This window comes from Carassius auratus, chromosome 32 (genome assembly GCF_003368295.1).
Source record: "Carassius auratus strain Wakin chromosome 32, ASM336829v1, whole genome shotgun sequence".
In the NCBI taxonomy this organism is placed as follows: domain Eukaryota; kingdom Metazoa; phylum Chordata; class Actinopteri; order Cypriniformes; family Cyprinidae; genus Carassius; species Carassius auratus.
In genome coordinates, this window is record NC_039274.1 from 27,096,951 (window position 1) to 27,110,813 (window position 13,863).

The following is a 13,863-nucleotide window of genomic DNA, read 5'->3' on the forward strand; positions in this document are numbered from 1 at the left end:
CATGCTGCACTCCAGATAGGCGTTTTACCGTTGCACTGATCTACTTCTTGCATCTTTTACCACATAACCTCAAAGCTGGTTTCAGGTTTGCAACAGTAGCAGGGAATGTTAAGTAACACTTTCAGTTCTCAAACACTGAATGTAACAAACCTGTATGTTGTATACCAACCTAATGCATATACATAAACGCAACCTATATGTGTTTGTGTATGCATTTGTACAATATAAAATAAATGCATAGTGTATCAGTGCGTAGTGTATATATCATCAATTATTATACTTTTTTTATTTTTTTATAAAAATCGGCCGCAAAATATATGCAAGTCATCAATCACACAGACAAACAGTTGGCTTAGAAAATAATCACCCACCTTTTTAAAATAATCAAATTTTGTTGCTTTGCAGCCTGAAATAAACAGACACAGATTTTTTTTTATCTAGCTGTTTGCACTAGTATTTACTCAGTGCAACTTATAACATCCAAGTGATACGATACGATACCAACATATCAGAAAAAAAAAATTAATAGCAAAATTAATTCTGTTAGTTCTAATTCTAAAATGAATTCTACATGTACCATTAATCAGTTCACACTTTGTTCTCGGACCAAAAAAATATGTAGATATATTATTAGACTGCTATGTATTGCTTTATTGGTGCATAACAATACGTTTGTTAATTTAGTGAATGAAAAACTGTGTGCAAAACATAACATGTCTATTTTACATTTTGTATTAAATATTTGGGTGAAGTTATGTTGTCTTAAAGCTGATTTCGAGCTAAACTATAAATTATGATACATTATGTTTTGGATTTTTTCTTTTTTGTCAAATATCTTTGAAAGGAGACCAATATTGACATCTACTGTATCTCCCAGCCCTAGTATTTGTATTGTATTTGGATTTTCTATAAAACATCAATTTATCAGTGCTCCATCAATCTTTGGTTGTGTTGTAAAGTGACTCAATAATGCATTACGCATTTCGAATTCTTAAGTGTGCTTCCACAGAAGTGGGGCAGGTTGAGTCAGTGTGGTGTTTAAGAAGAAACTGGAGCTGTGGCGAGAAGTGTTGAAGCCACAAATGCCTTTCTCTTCATACTTTCGTTTCTGAACAGTACTTCTTCATAAAACATTGTTTTTTTTTGTAATTTCATAATTTTGCTCTGAAAAACACCTGTTAGTGGGACTAGCCTGTAAATCGTTTTCTGATATTTTTGAGATAGCGTACATTTTTGCATAAGACAACAATGTAAAAATGTAAATCAGATCATAAAAAAGCTGGTCTAGACAGATGTTTTTAGCATGATTAAAAGTATTCATTTTTTTTAAATCTTTTTTTTTTTTTTTAAATCAGTTGCATTTATTCAGTCAGTCTTTCTGTCTGGATATTTGCTTCAGCATTGTTTATTGAAATAATCATATCAGTTGACTATGCCAAGCACCTTAATACATTAATCATTAATAACTCATGTGCAGCATATTTATATACATTTTCTGCTGGCTTTGATTCGGTTACAGATTGTGACTATCAAGTCTTCCACTACACTTGAAAATGCTCAGCAGTGAGTTATAGCAAAGATGAACATGTATCAGAAATCATATCTTTTATAGATGGCTGTGTTCAGCAGTGCATGGCTTTATGGGAGTTTGGCACGGCTTTAGAGACCGGTTCTCTCAGGGTGTAATCTGATTTGAGATCAGCTCAAGACGTGTGCTGATAAAACATCAGAGGTTACCATAACACACAGTGTTGTTTGGCGTGTTAAAATTGCACATCTGGAAATGCCTTTTGTTCAGACAAAGGCAGGATGAAGTGTTCCCCTGTACAGAGTTCCCACAGTTAATGTGTTTGTACTAGCCAGTCAAGTGAGTTTTGCTTAGCAGGAACCGTATATTTTCTTGTCCCGTCATTGTTAATTCATCAGGCATAATATGAGAGGGAAGACAGAAATATGTAGTGTTAAGTCAAGCAGAACAGCTCTGCTCTTCCATAAAATCCTAACTCCAAGAGGCAAGTGAGCTTTCCATTCAAGATTCCGCTTGACATTCTCTAGACTTGCGCCTGGATCGTCTCCCAAGCTTGGAACTCTGAAGCACTCCCCTGGATTTGTTTTCCTGGGACTCTAATAAGCCAGCTGGAATACTGCCTAATCCAATTTGAAGATGGTTATGAATACATCTGTATTGAATGTATTAAAACACTCAGCATGGGTCTGCTAATTCAAGCAGAACAAGTGCTGATCTTTCAGCAGGAAACATTTATTAACATCTTAATGTATTTACATGTGATCTCCTGCTAGCCTATATTCTCTGTTAATCTCCTATTAACATTTCATATCATGCCGTTTAATGAAGTGCGGATCTATGGTGAGGGTTGAAGCTAATAATATGTCTCATGTAGAAGCTTTTGTTTAGTTTAGTAAGGAATCCTTGTCAGTTGTCAATGTCAAAGTCTGCTTTATCAATTCTTTTACATGTACAGCACATGCATACACAGAATTGAAATTCTTTTACTCTCAGACCCTTGGTGATACAGGTAACACTAACAGTAGAACGTAAAAATACAGATAGATACAGATTAAAGGAGCATTGCGTAGGTTCTGAAATTTCTAACCGTTACTGACACCAGTGGCCGTTAAAGGAACTGCAGCCATTCTCATGCCGCAGCAACCACTGACGGCTCATCGAGATTCATCAGCATGTTTGAGGTAAGAAAAGTTAACTATGTAACTATGTCTTACCTTTGCAGTAAAAAGAAAGCCAGCTCGGGATCTGTTTTTATACCCAGCGCTGACCGGAGCTCCCGCCAAGAATCAAATGCCGCTCCGATGTTGACTCTTGACTTTGCCCGACGCCGGTCGCTCTCTCTTTTTGCCACACTAGATACGTTTTTTTTTTTTTTTTTTTGTTTTTTACATCATGGTTGGCTCATACATGTACAAATGAAAATTCTATCTTAAAGATTTTTTTAAGTAAAAACCTCCACATGGCTCCTTTAAATATATATAAAATACTATACAGATAACTATACCAAAAAAAAAAAAAAAGCAAACAGTGCAGATATAATAGGAGCAATTCAAACCAAAATTATTATTTACTCTTCCACTTCTTGTTCATAACACAAAAGATGATGTTTGGAAGAAAGTCATTCATTTAATGGACGAAGTAAATTTTTTAAATGTCATTTTTTAAATGTCATACAGGTTGGGGAATGATATGAGGGTGGTTGAATGATGACAGAGTTGTCATTTTTGGTTGAACTACAAACAAAGCCCTCACAGCAAAAGTAATCAAAAACAAAGCTCCAGTTGTCCCAACTTCTTGTCTCTTCCATATGTAAAGAATAGTTTGCTTCGCTGCGCCTACAAACTTTTAGGATGACTTCCTTTGTAGGGACAGTGTTCCAGCTCAGAATAATCCTGTTCTTATAACAACTGAGCCTTATGTCAAGGGCAGTGTGTTTGCAGGTTTGAGTCCTGTCAGGGTTATATAAATGTCCAAACAACGTTTCTCAGTACAGCACCTGTGGTGTTGGAGAAAGCAGATGGTCCAGTGCGTCCTACATAGACTGCTTTTCTTCTGTTAAGTGAAGCAGAAACACTCTTATTTTTCATCTGACGTTAGTGCTGATTGACTTGTTGGCTATTTTTATGCCGTACCCGTGGTATTCAGAGGACAACACATTCCTTGATGTTTCTAGTAGTAATTGCTAAAACAAACATCACTATTACTTTTGCTCATATTTGTGGTTTGGGATTTAAAACATTCAACATTAATCAGAGAATCCTTCAAACAAATCCATCATGGTTTCCACAAAAATATTAACTAGCACAACTGTTTTCAACATTGACAGTAATAGTAAATGTTTCTTGAGCAGCAAATCAGTATATTAGACTGGTTTCTGAACAATCGTGTTGGCGTAATAATGCTGAAAATTCAGCTTCACATCACGGGAATAAATTACAAATTAAATTTCACAATATTACAGATGTTACTTTATTTTTTGGTCCAATAAATGCCGCCTTGGTGAGCTTAAGAAATTGCTTTCAAAAACATAAATTCCTATGACACCAAGGTTTTGAACCCTGTCCCTTGCATGTTCTTATGAGATATTTTGCCTAATTTTATTTTGCTTTTTAGCTGCCAATAAAAGTGCATTACTCTCAGCTCAGCTTCAGCAGAATTTTGCTAGTGTATGTCCCCCAAAAAAATCAGCTCAGGAAATGCAAAAGTCTGCACATTCTATCTGGGTCTGCTTCTAACATTTGGATTCAATCTATATGTGCTGCAGGTAAATTATGAAATGGCAATAAAACCTCTTATATGTGTCCAGGCTTGCTTTACATTTCTCAGACAGCTCAGCAGTGGAATATCTCGTGGTCAACATCAGAAACCTGCATGTGTTTACCTTTAAAGTGAGTCAGCATGGGGGAAGGCAATGCAAGGTGTCACACCAAACCTTATTAAAACATCCAGCCACGATAACAACCCATGAATGTGAATGCAGTCACGTACAATTATCATGTACATAAGAACTGCATTTTGAGAATAATTCACTGTTACTCAAGAACAGTAGTGGGTTGAAAAGTGATAAACTAAGATTCTGAAATCTATGTCTTGTTGAGGGGCTATGGGAGACACATCGATATGGGTTTAATGACTTGCATTTTAGTCTGAGTTGGGTTAGAATAAGTAATTCTGGTGATTGTCAGTACATTTGCGGTTCAGTTAGTGAACTGGGAATAATAAATGCAGATTACATTTGATGAATAAATGCAGATGCTTGCGATATGTCTGCACAGGTTCTCTGTCATTCAGGTCATCTGCATTGGAGAAATGTGTTGAGGAGCATCTGGACTAGTTTTTCATTTCAGACATGCAACTCTTGGGACGTCTTGAACAGATGACAAATGGTGCATATTCACCACATTTATCTTAATTACATCGTGAAATTTTTAAACTGGCAGACTGAAGTACAAATGTACATAAAAAGCAATGATATAATATAAAGCTTTTTTTTTATATAAAAATGGATAATGTAAATGTATGAGTATGTAAAAAGGGAAATACAAAGGTGAAATAAAAATAATTTTAAGAATGTTTGTGAACTTTTAATATAAATTGATAGCCTAAATCTGTGTATCATGCTTTTTTTTTTTTTTTTACAAAATTATAAAATATATAGTTAAATACAAATTCAAATAAATTGTAGTTTTAAAGCTTTTAAAATTTTAGTTAAAATATTAAAAACTTTTTTCACAATAAAGTTGTTCATTATGATAGCTCACATGTTGTCTATCTCTGGTTTGTTTTTTGTTTTTCCACACTTTTTGTTTCGGAATTTTGCAAGCATTCTTCCCAAATTCCTTCTTGTTGTGTTGTTAACCCACAAACTTGTTTCCCATAAATCCCTCTTCTTTTTGGATGTAATCTAGGTCCCATGATCCTCCTTACTGTAGGACTGAGTAAGTCTGAGACATTATCCGCACTGATCTCATGCTTCCCATGAATGGACGGATGACTGCAGGGGTTCTCCTGGGATCTCACTGATCCTTCCTCTGTGCTGTTGAACTCCATGTTTAGCCTCCATCGCTCTCTTGGCTTTTGTACATCTACTGACCCGGAAGATTATTGTGACAAACGCTGTGGATTTACTCTTGAATCCGTTGCTGTCTCAGATGTTTGCATGTGGTGCAATAAGTGTGCATATATTTGTTAATACTGACAAAAGTTGGAGGTGCAGTGCAAACAAAATAAGATATATATTTCTGCTATGTGGCAAAGAGGTAAGAATGCCAGTGATAAAATTAAAATGCACTTGCTGGATAGCTGGCTCCTTGCCATTGGTCCTCATTAATTTTGATTAAATGCATATAGCAAGTTGCATTTGCACATTGTCAGAGGCTGTAATCTTATTTCTGAAGGCCACAGTTATCAGTGTGTCACCTGCTGTCATATTTAACAGATATCCGCCTGGTTTACAGCAGGACTGAGTAGGAGCTCTTCACACATGCAAAAGAGCCCTGAATGATGAGAGGCTTGTGCCCGCCCCTCGTCATCAGATCTGTAGGTTAATGCAGATGTTTTTTCTCTTTTGAAGACATGGGACACGTTGTGCTGGAGAGGTTGCTGCTGTTGCCAACAATGACGTCTGTGGTGTCGGAGTGGCCTATAATGCAAAGATCGGAGGTGAGTTGGCAAATTTAACTCAAATTTTCCATGTTTCATCACGTACAGTCTATTCTATCAGCGCGCACCCCGTCCATTCCAGCATTTGAATTGCAAAACACCTCCGTGAATCATCAGATTAGCTTCACATTCAGATTAGCTCTGTCTCTGTGCGTTAAACCATATGAGAACTCTTCTGTAGCGAGAGCCCTTTGGAAGAGGAACTCCATTAGCGACGGCTTCTTGAGCTCAAGTGGGACAGTTATCACAGGCTCCAGCACTGGTCCCTGTGAGCCAAAGATTTGGACGCAAGCAAATGTAATCCTTTTAATTGGCTGAGGTGCTTTTATCCTATTTAGTGCAGATTTTGTTTCATTACTCTTCTCTACGCTGCCAACTGTCTACGGTCTTGGACTTCACAGGACTGGGATAAATGCCATTAATAATGGATTGTTTCATCATCTCCAAGAACTTTTAGTTAACTGCTCATAGTTGAATCTTGAATTTAACACATTAACTTCACCAAGTACAAGTAGTACTAGTACTAGTACAACACCACTTCACCACCACTACTACTGGATATATGATTGTCATTTATTTATGTTATGTTATGTTATGTTATATAATGTGTATTATAAGGCCACTCTGGTTCTACACATCCACAGCCATTTCACAAATCATTTTCTAAAAAATAAAATTCTACTTAACATCATTCTTAAGTCAGAAAAGAAGAAAATAGCAGTTAAGTTACAACACTAAATCTGCTGCAGATATCCAAATCGCCAAATATATATATATTTTAAAGGATCTTAAGAAAATATTCAGAACTTAAGAAATAAATTCAGTTTTTTTTATGATGGATAATGCATTGTGGGTAAAGTCCATTTCTCTTTTGTCAGCTCTGCCTTTGTTGCTCTCTAAAGCAGCTGTTTTTGAATTAGCCTCCTAATGAGATGCAGTGGAGGGTAAGTCGTCTTCCTGTGCCCGTTTCACCTTGAATCCAGGGGGAAATCTGTGCTTAACAAGCAGCAGAAACTACTCCTTTAAGGGGATAGCATGGGGACAGAGGACAGCGAGAACTGAAGGTTTTTGGATGGCTGAGCAGTAACGTCGGCCCAAACTGGCAGGCAGTGCCTTCTGCTGCAGGAAAACTGAATGTGGAGATGGCAGCACGCTAATTCCTCTGCCAGGACTCATTAAGCCAGAATATTGGTTGGGAAGACTTGGAGGAAACAGTGGAGTCCATTATTGCAAATTGCTTTATAACAAATAAAACGGAGGTTTCTTGTTGCAGTTTTGAAGGGAGATAGATTATTTGTATTTACTAGAGTATGAATTAAAAAAAAAAAAAAAAAAATCCCCTCTTTTGTGACCACAGTGCAGCCGTGTTTATCTGTTATGCCTTTCTCATTTCCTGGAAAGCATTCAAAGCCAGCTTTCCCTTTGTCCTACAGGGATATTTGGGACTTTTGGAATGTATGCATGGGATAAAAAGACTTTTCTAGATGTAGTGCTGTATTTTCTGTAGTTGTGGGTTTGTTTGCAGTAGTCTGCACCAGTGCACACGGATTGCTTTGGAAAACCTGAAACCACTGAACTTTTGTTTATTTGCACGAACCCATATGAAGGCAACCTTTAGTAACCTCACCCCCTTGTGTATCGTATTGTTTTGAAGATGTGTGACTCTGATTTCTCATCTTTTTACCACTTTTTAAATCTAAGGGCTCTTGGCAGAATGTGCTCTCCCCCCTTTTTTTTCACCCAAGGTTGAGATAACATTCTGATGCCCGGATCTCAATAACTCAACACCTTTGACATTTTGAACCAAACAGTCTGGCTCGTTCCCAAACCCCCAGTTCGGTTTAAGATTCCCTTTTGTACAGGGAAGTGGAAAAAGATAAGATGTTCTCCTCTGTTGTGAAGCGTTCGTAAAAGGATGTTTGAAAGAGAAGAATGTAGCCACTTGCACTCCAGATTCAAACACGAGTGCACATGCACTCATCATTTTACTTTGAAAGGACCTTTTATATGCAAAGATTTTTCTCTATCATATGGGATTTCTAGTGGGGTTATTCATAGTGGTTGCTTTCTGTACAGCCTTTCTGTATGTTAGGCACATTATAACTCTCCCCAGTAAATCTATAAAGAAAATGTTGATTCTAATGGTAGGTCACTTATTAAATATTTGACAAGCTAGTATTCAATGTCAAAGCTATAGTTTTATCATTTTTTAAATGTTTTTTTGTTTTTAATATCATTTTTATTAAAGATTACTTGAAGTATAATGGAAGTTTTAGTTTATGCAATGTTTAACGTGAACCACCTGTATTTTATATTTATTTATAGAAGATTTATATATATATTTTTTTTCAATAAATATTTATATTTGTAAATTTATGATATGTAATTTGCAGTACATAGACTACATGTGAAGGTTTTTTTTTATTTTTTTTTATTAAGAAATGTATACTTTTATTCCACAAACAAAGACACATGAAATTGATCAAAAGTAACAGTAACGACATTTATAATGTTCCAAAAATTAATACATTTCAAATAAATGTAATAATAATTTGGTGTTTTTTTCTAAATGTTTTTTTTCATGGAAACAAAATGATGCAGCCTTATAAGCACTCTGAAGAACCTCTCATCACACATTTCTTAGCCCAGTATTAAATGTAGCTTTCGATGACATACAGTACAGTATCAAACACAGACATTTTGGCTTTATCTGAATTCTCAATTTTTACAAATATCACGGTAAATCTGTATGATATTGGATCATTACTGAAAGAAAAAAAAAATACGATCTCACAATCTGATTGCATTTCCAGTGCCAGAACAAGCTCAATAGCTAACATCACTCTCTCTGAATGTAAAGTGCTTGTAATGGACAGTGAATTGTACCATTTTACCATTTGGAGGCACAGTATATTTGTGTGTGATTCTCTCTCTGTCCCATGCTCTGATGTGTGTTGTTTTGTGTTTTGCAGGTGTGCGCATGTTGGATGGAGAGGTCACTGATGTGGTGGAAGCTCAGTCCCTCAGTCTCAACCCACAGCACATTGACATCTACAGCGCCAGCTGGGGACCCGAAGACGATGGCAAAACAGTGGATGGACCTGCAAAGCTGGCCAAAGAGGCTTTCCTACGCGGCGTGATGGAGGTCTGGCTTTTCTCATCTGAACTTATTGCACTACTTTGTCATTTAGTTATTTGCACTACTTTGTCATTTAGTATATTTCTTGCCAAAGAACTTTCCACCATCTCTATCCCCATTAAAATTATTGGGCTGCATTAGGGCCGGGACCAGTGTTGAGTACTCGAGACTCGGACTCGGTCTTGGACTCGGTCTCGAGACCGCATTTTAATGGTCTCGGTCTTGTCATGGACTCGTGTGCATTTTGACTCGGTATTGACTCGGACTCGAACATATTAGGAATCGGACTTATGCCCGAGTCCACTCGAGTCCCAATCAAAATATGTCATGATTATTACTGTATGTTAATGTTTATTTAAATTGATGTATGATTGACACATCCAATGACTGGTGATTTTCTTTTGACGTGAGACGTTAGGCCAGCGACACAATGGATGCGTGGCGCAAGCGTCTCAGCTGCGTGTCGTGTCTGTTTTTAATTCGGCTCCCATGTTAACAGGTTAGATCTTGCAGACTGCCTGCGTGAGACGCGCGGAAAACCCGTGCATGCTAGAAATAGAACCGACGCCTATTTTTCACGCGACACGCTTGCATGTTGGAAGTGTTTCCAGGCAAAATATACTAGGAAAATATGTTTATATGTCATTTTGTACACAAATACATATTAATTCATGACATTTTGATATTTGAAAGTCTATAGGTTGACGTAAATTCAGATATAAATGTAATTTTAAAAATAAATTAATAATGATCGATTTTCAAATATTGCACCTGTCAAACATACTCTATTTTGCCGTCAATACTGTTGATGGTGTCTTATCAGTAGGTGTGTAAAAAAAATAAATTTTAAATTTTAAAAAAAATAAAAAAATAAATTTGATATTGTTGTCATGAAGACAAGAGCCTGTTTTTTTGGCGGCCTCCCTCTATGTCACCTACAGCCGCAGCAGCGCGCCAAGCGCCGCGTGCAGGCACGCTTCTGGTGTGTAAAGACACAGAAAACGCGAAGCAGCCACCACGTTTCTGGCACGCAGTAGAGACGCCACGCAGCCAGTGTGTCACCGGCCTTAAGTTACCCTCCTCCCATCCGCCTGTAGTGATCCCGCTTTCCAGAAAGCCACATTGCTACATTATTTCTCTCAACTGTGTTATTTTTACAAAGTAGGACAAAATGGTCACAGAAAAAAAACTAATATTGTTTAGTTAAATTATATAATGAATACAGACACAGACTGACTGTCTCAACACTAAACATCTCCCCCTCAAAAACAATGTCTGACAGAATGCATTGAACTTATATGGCATTTGATCCAGCTTTCTTCCCCTGGCACATACACACTTTTGGATGAAATTTTCCTGGACAGTCACTCGGCTCTTGTGTGTATGCCCTCCGTAACAAAACCATCCAGGGAAATTAGCATGAGATTATCCGTTGCTGTTACAGAAAGTGATAAAATGGTAACTGTTGTCAGTCCCGGCTTCCTCTGTGCCAGTAGAGAGAGTTTTTAGTTGGGGTGGATTGATCATGAGACCACATCGTGCTTGGTTGGGTAGCTGGATGGTCTCCTCACTTATTTTTTTGAAAAGTAATTATGCCCATCTCTAATCTTCACAACATCTAAAGTGCACATAATCCAAGACATTGTAAGGATATTAGCAGTCCTTAGTTAAGCTTCAGGGTTAAAAGTTATGTAAAAGCTGTTACAGTTGAACATTTACAGGTATAGTGGTACAGTAATGTTACTTGTACTAGAAGTGTTATGTAGAATTACAATATAGAGTCGTACAGTAATATTATGTGTACTAGAAAGGTTATATGGATGTGTATAGTGGTACAACGATGTTATGTGAAAATGAGCACTTAATATTGACAAGTAACACTTCATAATACTAATAAAATTACCTTTACACCACATACTATGTGGCCCTTTTAACCTTTATTGTTTCCACCAAACATTTGACATACTCTTGAAGATTTCTTTAGGTCTTGTCTCAGACCCAATCTCTCTGGTCTCGGTCTTGACTCGGACTCGACCCTTTCTGAACTCGGTCTTGACTCGGACTCGACCCTCTCTGGACTCGATCTGGACTCGGACTCGAATGAGCTGGTCTCGACTACAACACTGGCCGGGACTTTAACGCGTTAATTGAGATTAATTAATTACACAAAAAATAACGCGTTAACTAAGATTAATTAATTACAGAAAAAAAATTTCCGCATTTTTAATAACTCATTTTTGCACCGCGGAACGTTTCTCACTGGATTTGTTTCGGCGGGACCGATTATACTGGAGCACCAACTAGCGCTCGCTCCGCATATCACTGCAGCAGCACATCGAGCCTCAAGTATCACCTCAACGCAAAACATATAGCAGCTAACGTGGACTTTACATTTTATGTTGAACTATATATTATTTTGTTGGTGCAACAGTTTATGTTGAACTCTTTATTGTTTTGGCCAAGGTTATTGAGAGTTGGACTTAGTATGTTATGGCCTCTGAAGCAACAGAGAGATGTTTTCTAATAGTCAGGGTTTCCAATGTTCTGAATGTAATTGACAGTATTGTGTTTTACCTAAATAAAAAAAACTCTTTACAGAAGGTTCCAGCACCTATAAGCTTCCTGAATTTCTGAAATGTACTATTTCTAAATTGTTTCTAAATATGCTATTGCTACACTTCATGGCAAAAATTGCACTGGTCTGCTAGACGTGGTTGAACAAAAATAAACAATATTTTGTTGCTTAAGCTTATGTATTCAGTCATTGTTCAATGGTATACTATAAATCCATGTGAAAAAAAATTACTTCTCACTGTTTTCAGGTCAAATATTTATATGCGATTAAAATGCGATTAATTTCGATTAATTAATTACAAAGCCTCTAATTAATTAGATTAATTTTTTTAATCGAGTCCCTAATATATATATATATATATATATATATATATATATTTGGAGCCGCAGGAAAACTGGAAGATAGTTTGCTATCTCAGACTGAGTACAGAAGCGAACTGAAATTGAGTGGAAGTACGAAGTCTGACGTAGTCAGGCTAGGACTGAATGCATTAATTACAGAAATTATAAATTCATTGTGAATAATGACTCTTTCTTCAGTGTGTGTTAAATATACTGATGCTGTATAATTAGTGTGACGTTTTCTGGCATTAGTCATTTGTGGCTGTTTATTTATTGCCTATGGTTTTGATTTAGTATCGATACCAAGGTGCCAGAGTTTGACGCCGTATCGAAGCCTAAAGTTTTCACTCTGGTGGAATGGGGAGGACGTTTTGCACTGTGAATGTCAACATAAAACCCATTTTTTAAAAAGAGCAGCGAAGAGGTCCTGTTTTCCTTGACATGTACAATTGCTTCTGTGACTCATGGGCTATTTTCACTGCTTCCTGCCATTATCTGCATCAGTTGGTCTGTGCCACAAACAGTAGACGTGTTTTCTTTGATATTCTTGTGCTGAGATGGTCTGAATCTAACCATTTAAGAGGGCAGAAATTTGCAGGTCAAATGAATTAAGTGGATTTTTCTTATTTGCTTTGAAGTTAGAGATGTCAGGGGGGCTGTGGAAGGGATGCACACTTCATTTGCGAGTGCCTTGAGTCATAAAAGCACTCACTAGTCAGAGCGAAGTGTGTTTAATTTAAATGTCACATTAAATGGCAATTTTCACAGAGATATCTTCATGCGGATTTTGCAGAGCGTGAACCGTATTGACATTCTTAATACCTAATTACTTAACACCATTTGAGCTAAACTGTTATCATGCGTGGGGTAACGGAACAGCATTCGTTTCAGCTCTGTACTCACACATGACCGTGCTCTGGGGTTGTAAAACTGGCTGAAGCCTAGCTAAAGGACAATGCAGGAGAGCCGTGCCAAGACACTACCTACTGCAGTGTGTCGTGTGTGGATTTTATAGGAGCAGATCTTTTATAGAAAGATTCTGAGAGGCGATTTAGTACGCAAGACCACTTTCAACAGTTAAAGAAATAGATCATCCTAATATTGAAAATTCTGTCATTATTTCACCCTCATGTTCTCCCAGATTTGGATGGCTTACTTGCTTCTTAGAGCAAAATAAAATATTATTACGAATTTATCTGGAGTTTTTTTGTTGTTGTTGTTCTTGCTGCTGCTGCTGTTGCTTTTTGATTAATGTAAATGTAAGTACATAGTAGATAAAGACACTTAATATAAAGTGGTACTGTATCATTGATGTACGGTTATAGTTTTGAATGCATTTAGTATTTTCTTTTTTAGTACACTTCAGAAATCAGAAATGTTGTCTTGAATACTATCTTAAATTATTTCAGTAAATTTTATTTCAGTAATATGCAAGCAATCTTAACCACAACTAAGCTATTTATTTTAACAAAATCACTGTCATTGTTTGTTTTCTGCATTTTCATTATGTCTGATTATTCATTATCAAATACTGTGATTGGTAAAATTCATTCAATGAATAATAGTTTTTGCAGTAACCTGTAATTATAATGTTTTAAGTAGATGTCAGGTGACTTAA

At 36.8% G+C, this 13,863-nt stretch overlaps 1 protein-coding gene across 2 annotated transcripts in view; it reads left to right on the forward strand.

Moving 5' to 3' along the window:
• LOC113051979 (furin-1-like) overlaps nt 1-13,863 on the forward strand; it is a 79,246-nt gene that overhangs the window by 47,739 nt on the left and 17,644 nt on the right. For both annotated transcript variants that reach the window (XM_026216187.1, XM_026216188.1), the window contains exons 7-8: nt 6,102-6,190; nt 9,163-9,335. In XM_026216187.1, coding sequence (XP_026071972.1) covers nt 6,102-6,190; nt 9,163-9,335 — 262 coding nt within the window. The remainder of the gene's footprint in view (nt 1-6,101; nt 6,191-9,162; nt 9,336-13,863) is intronic.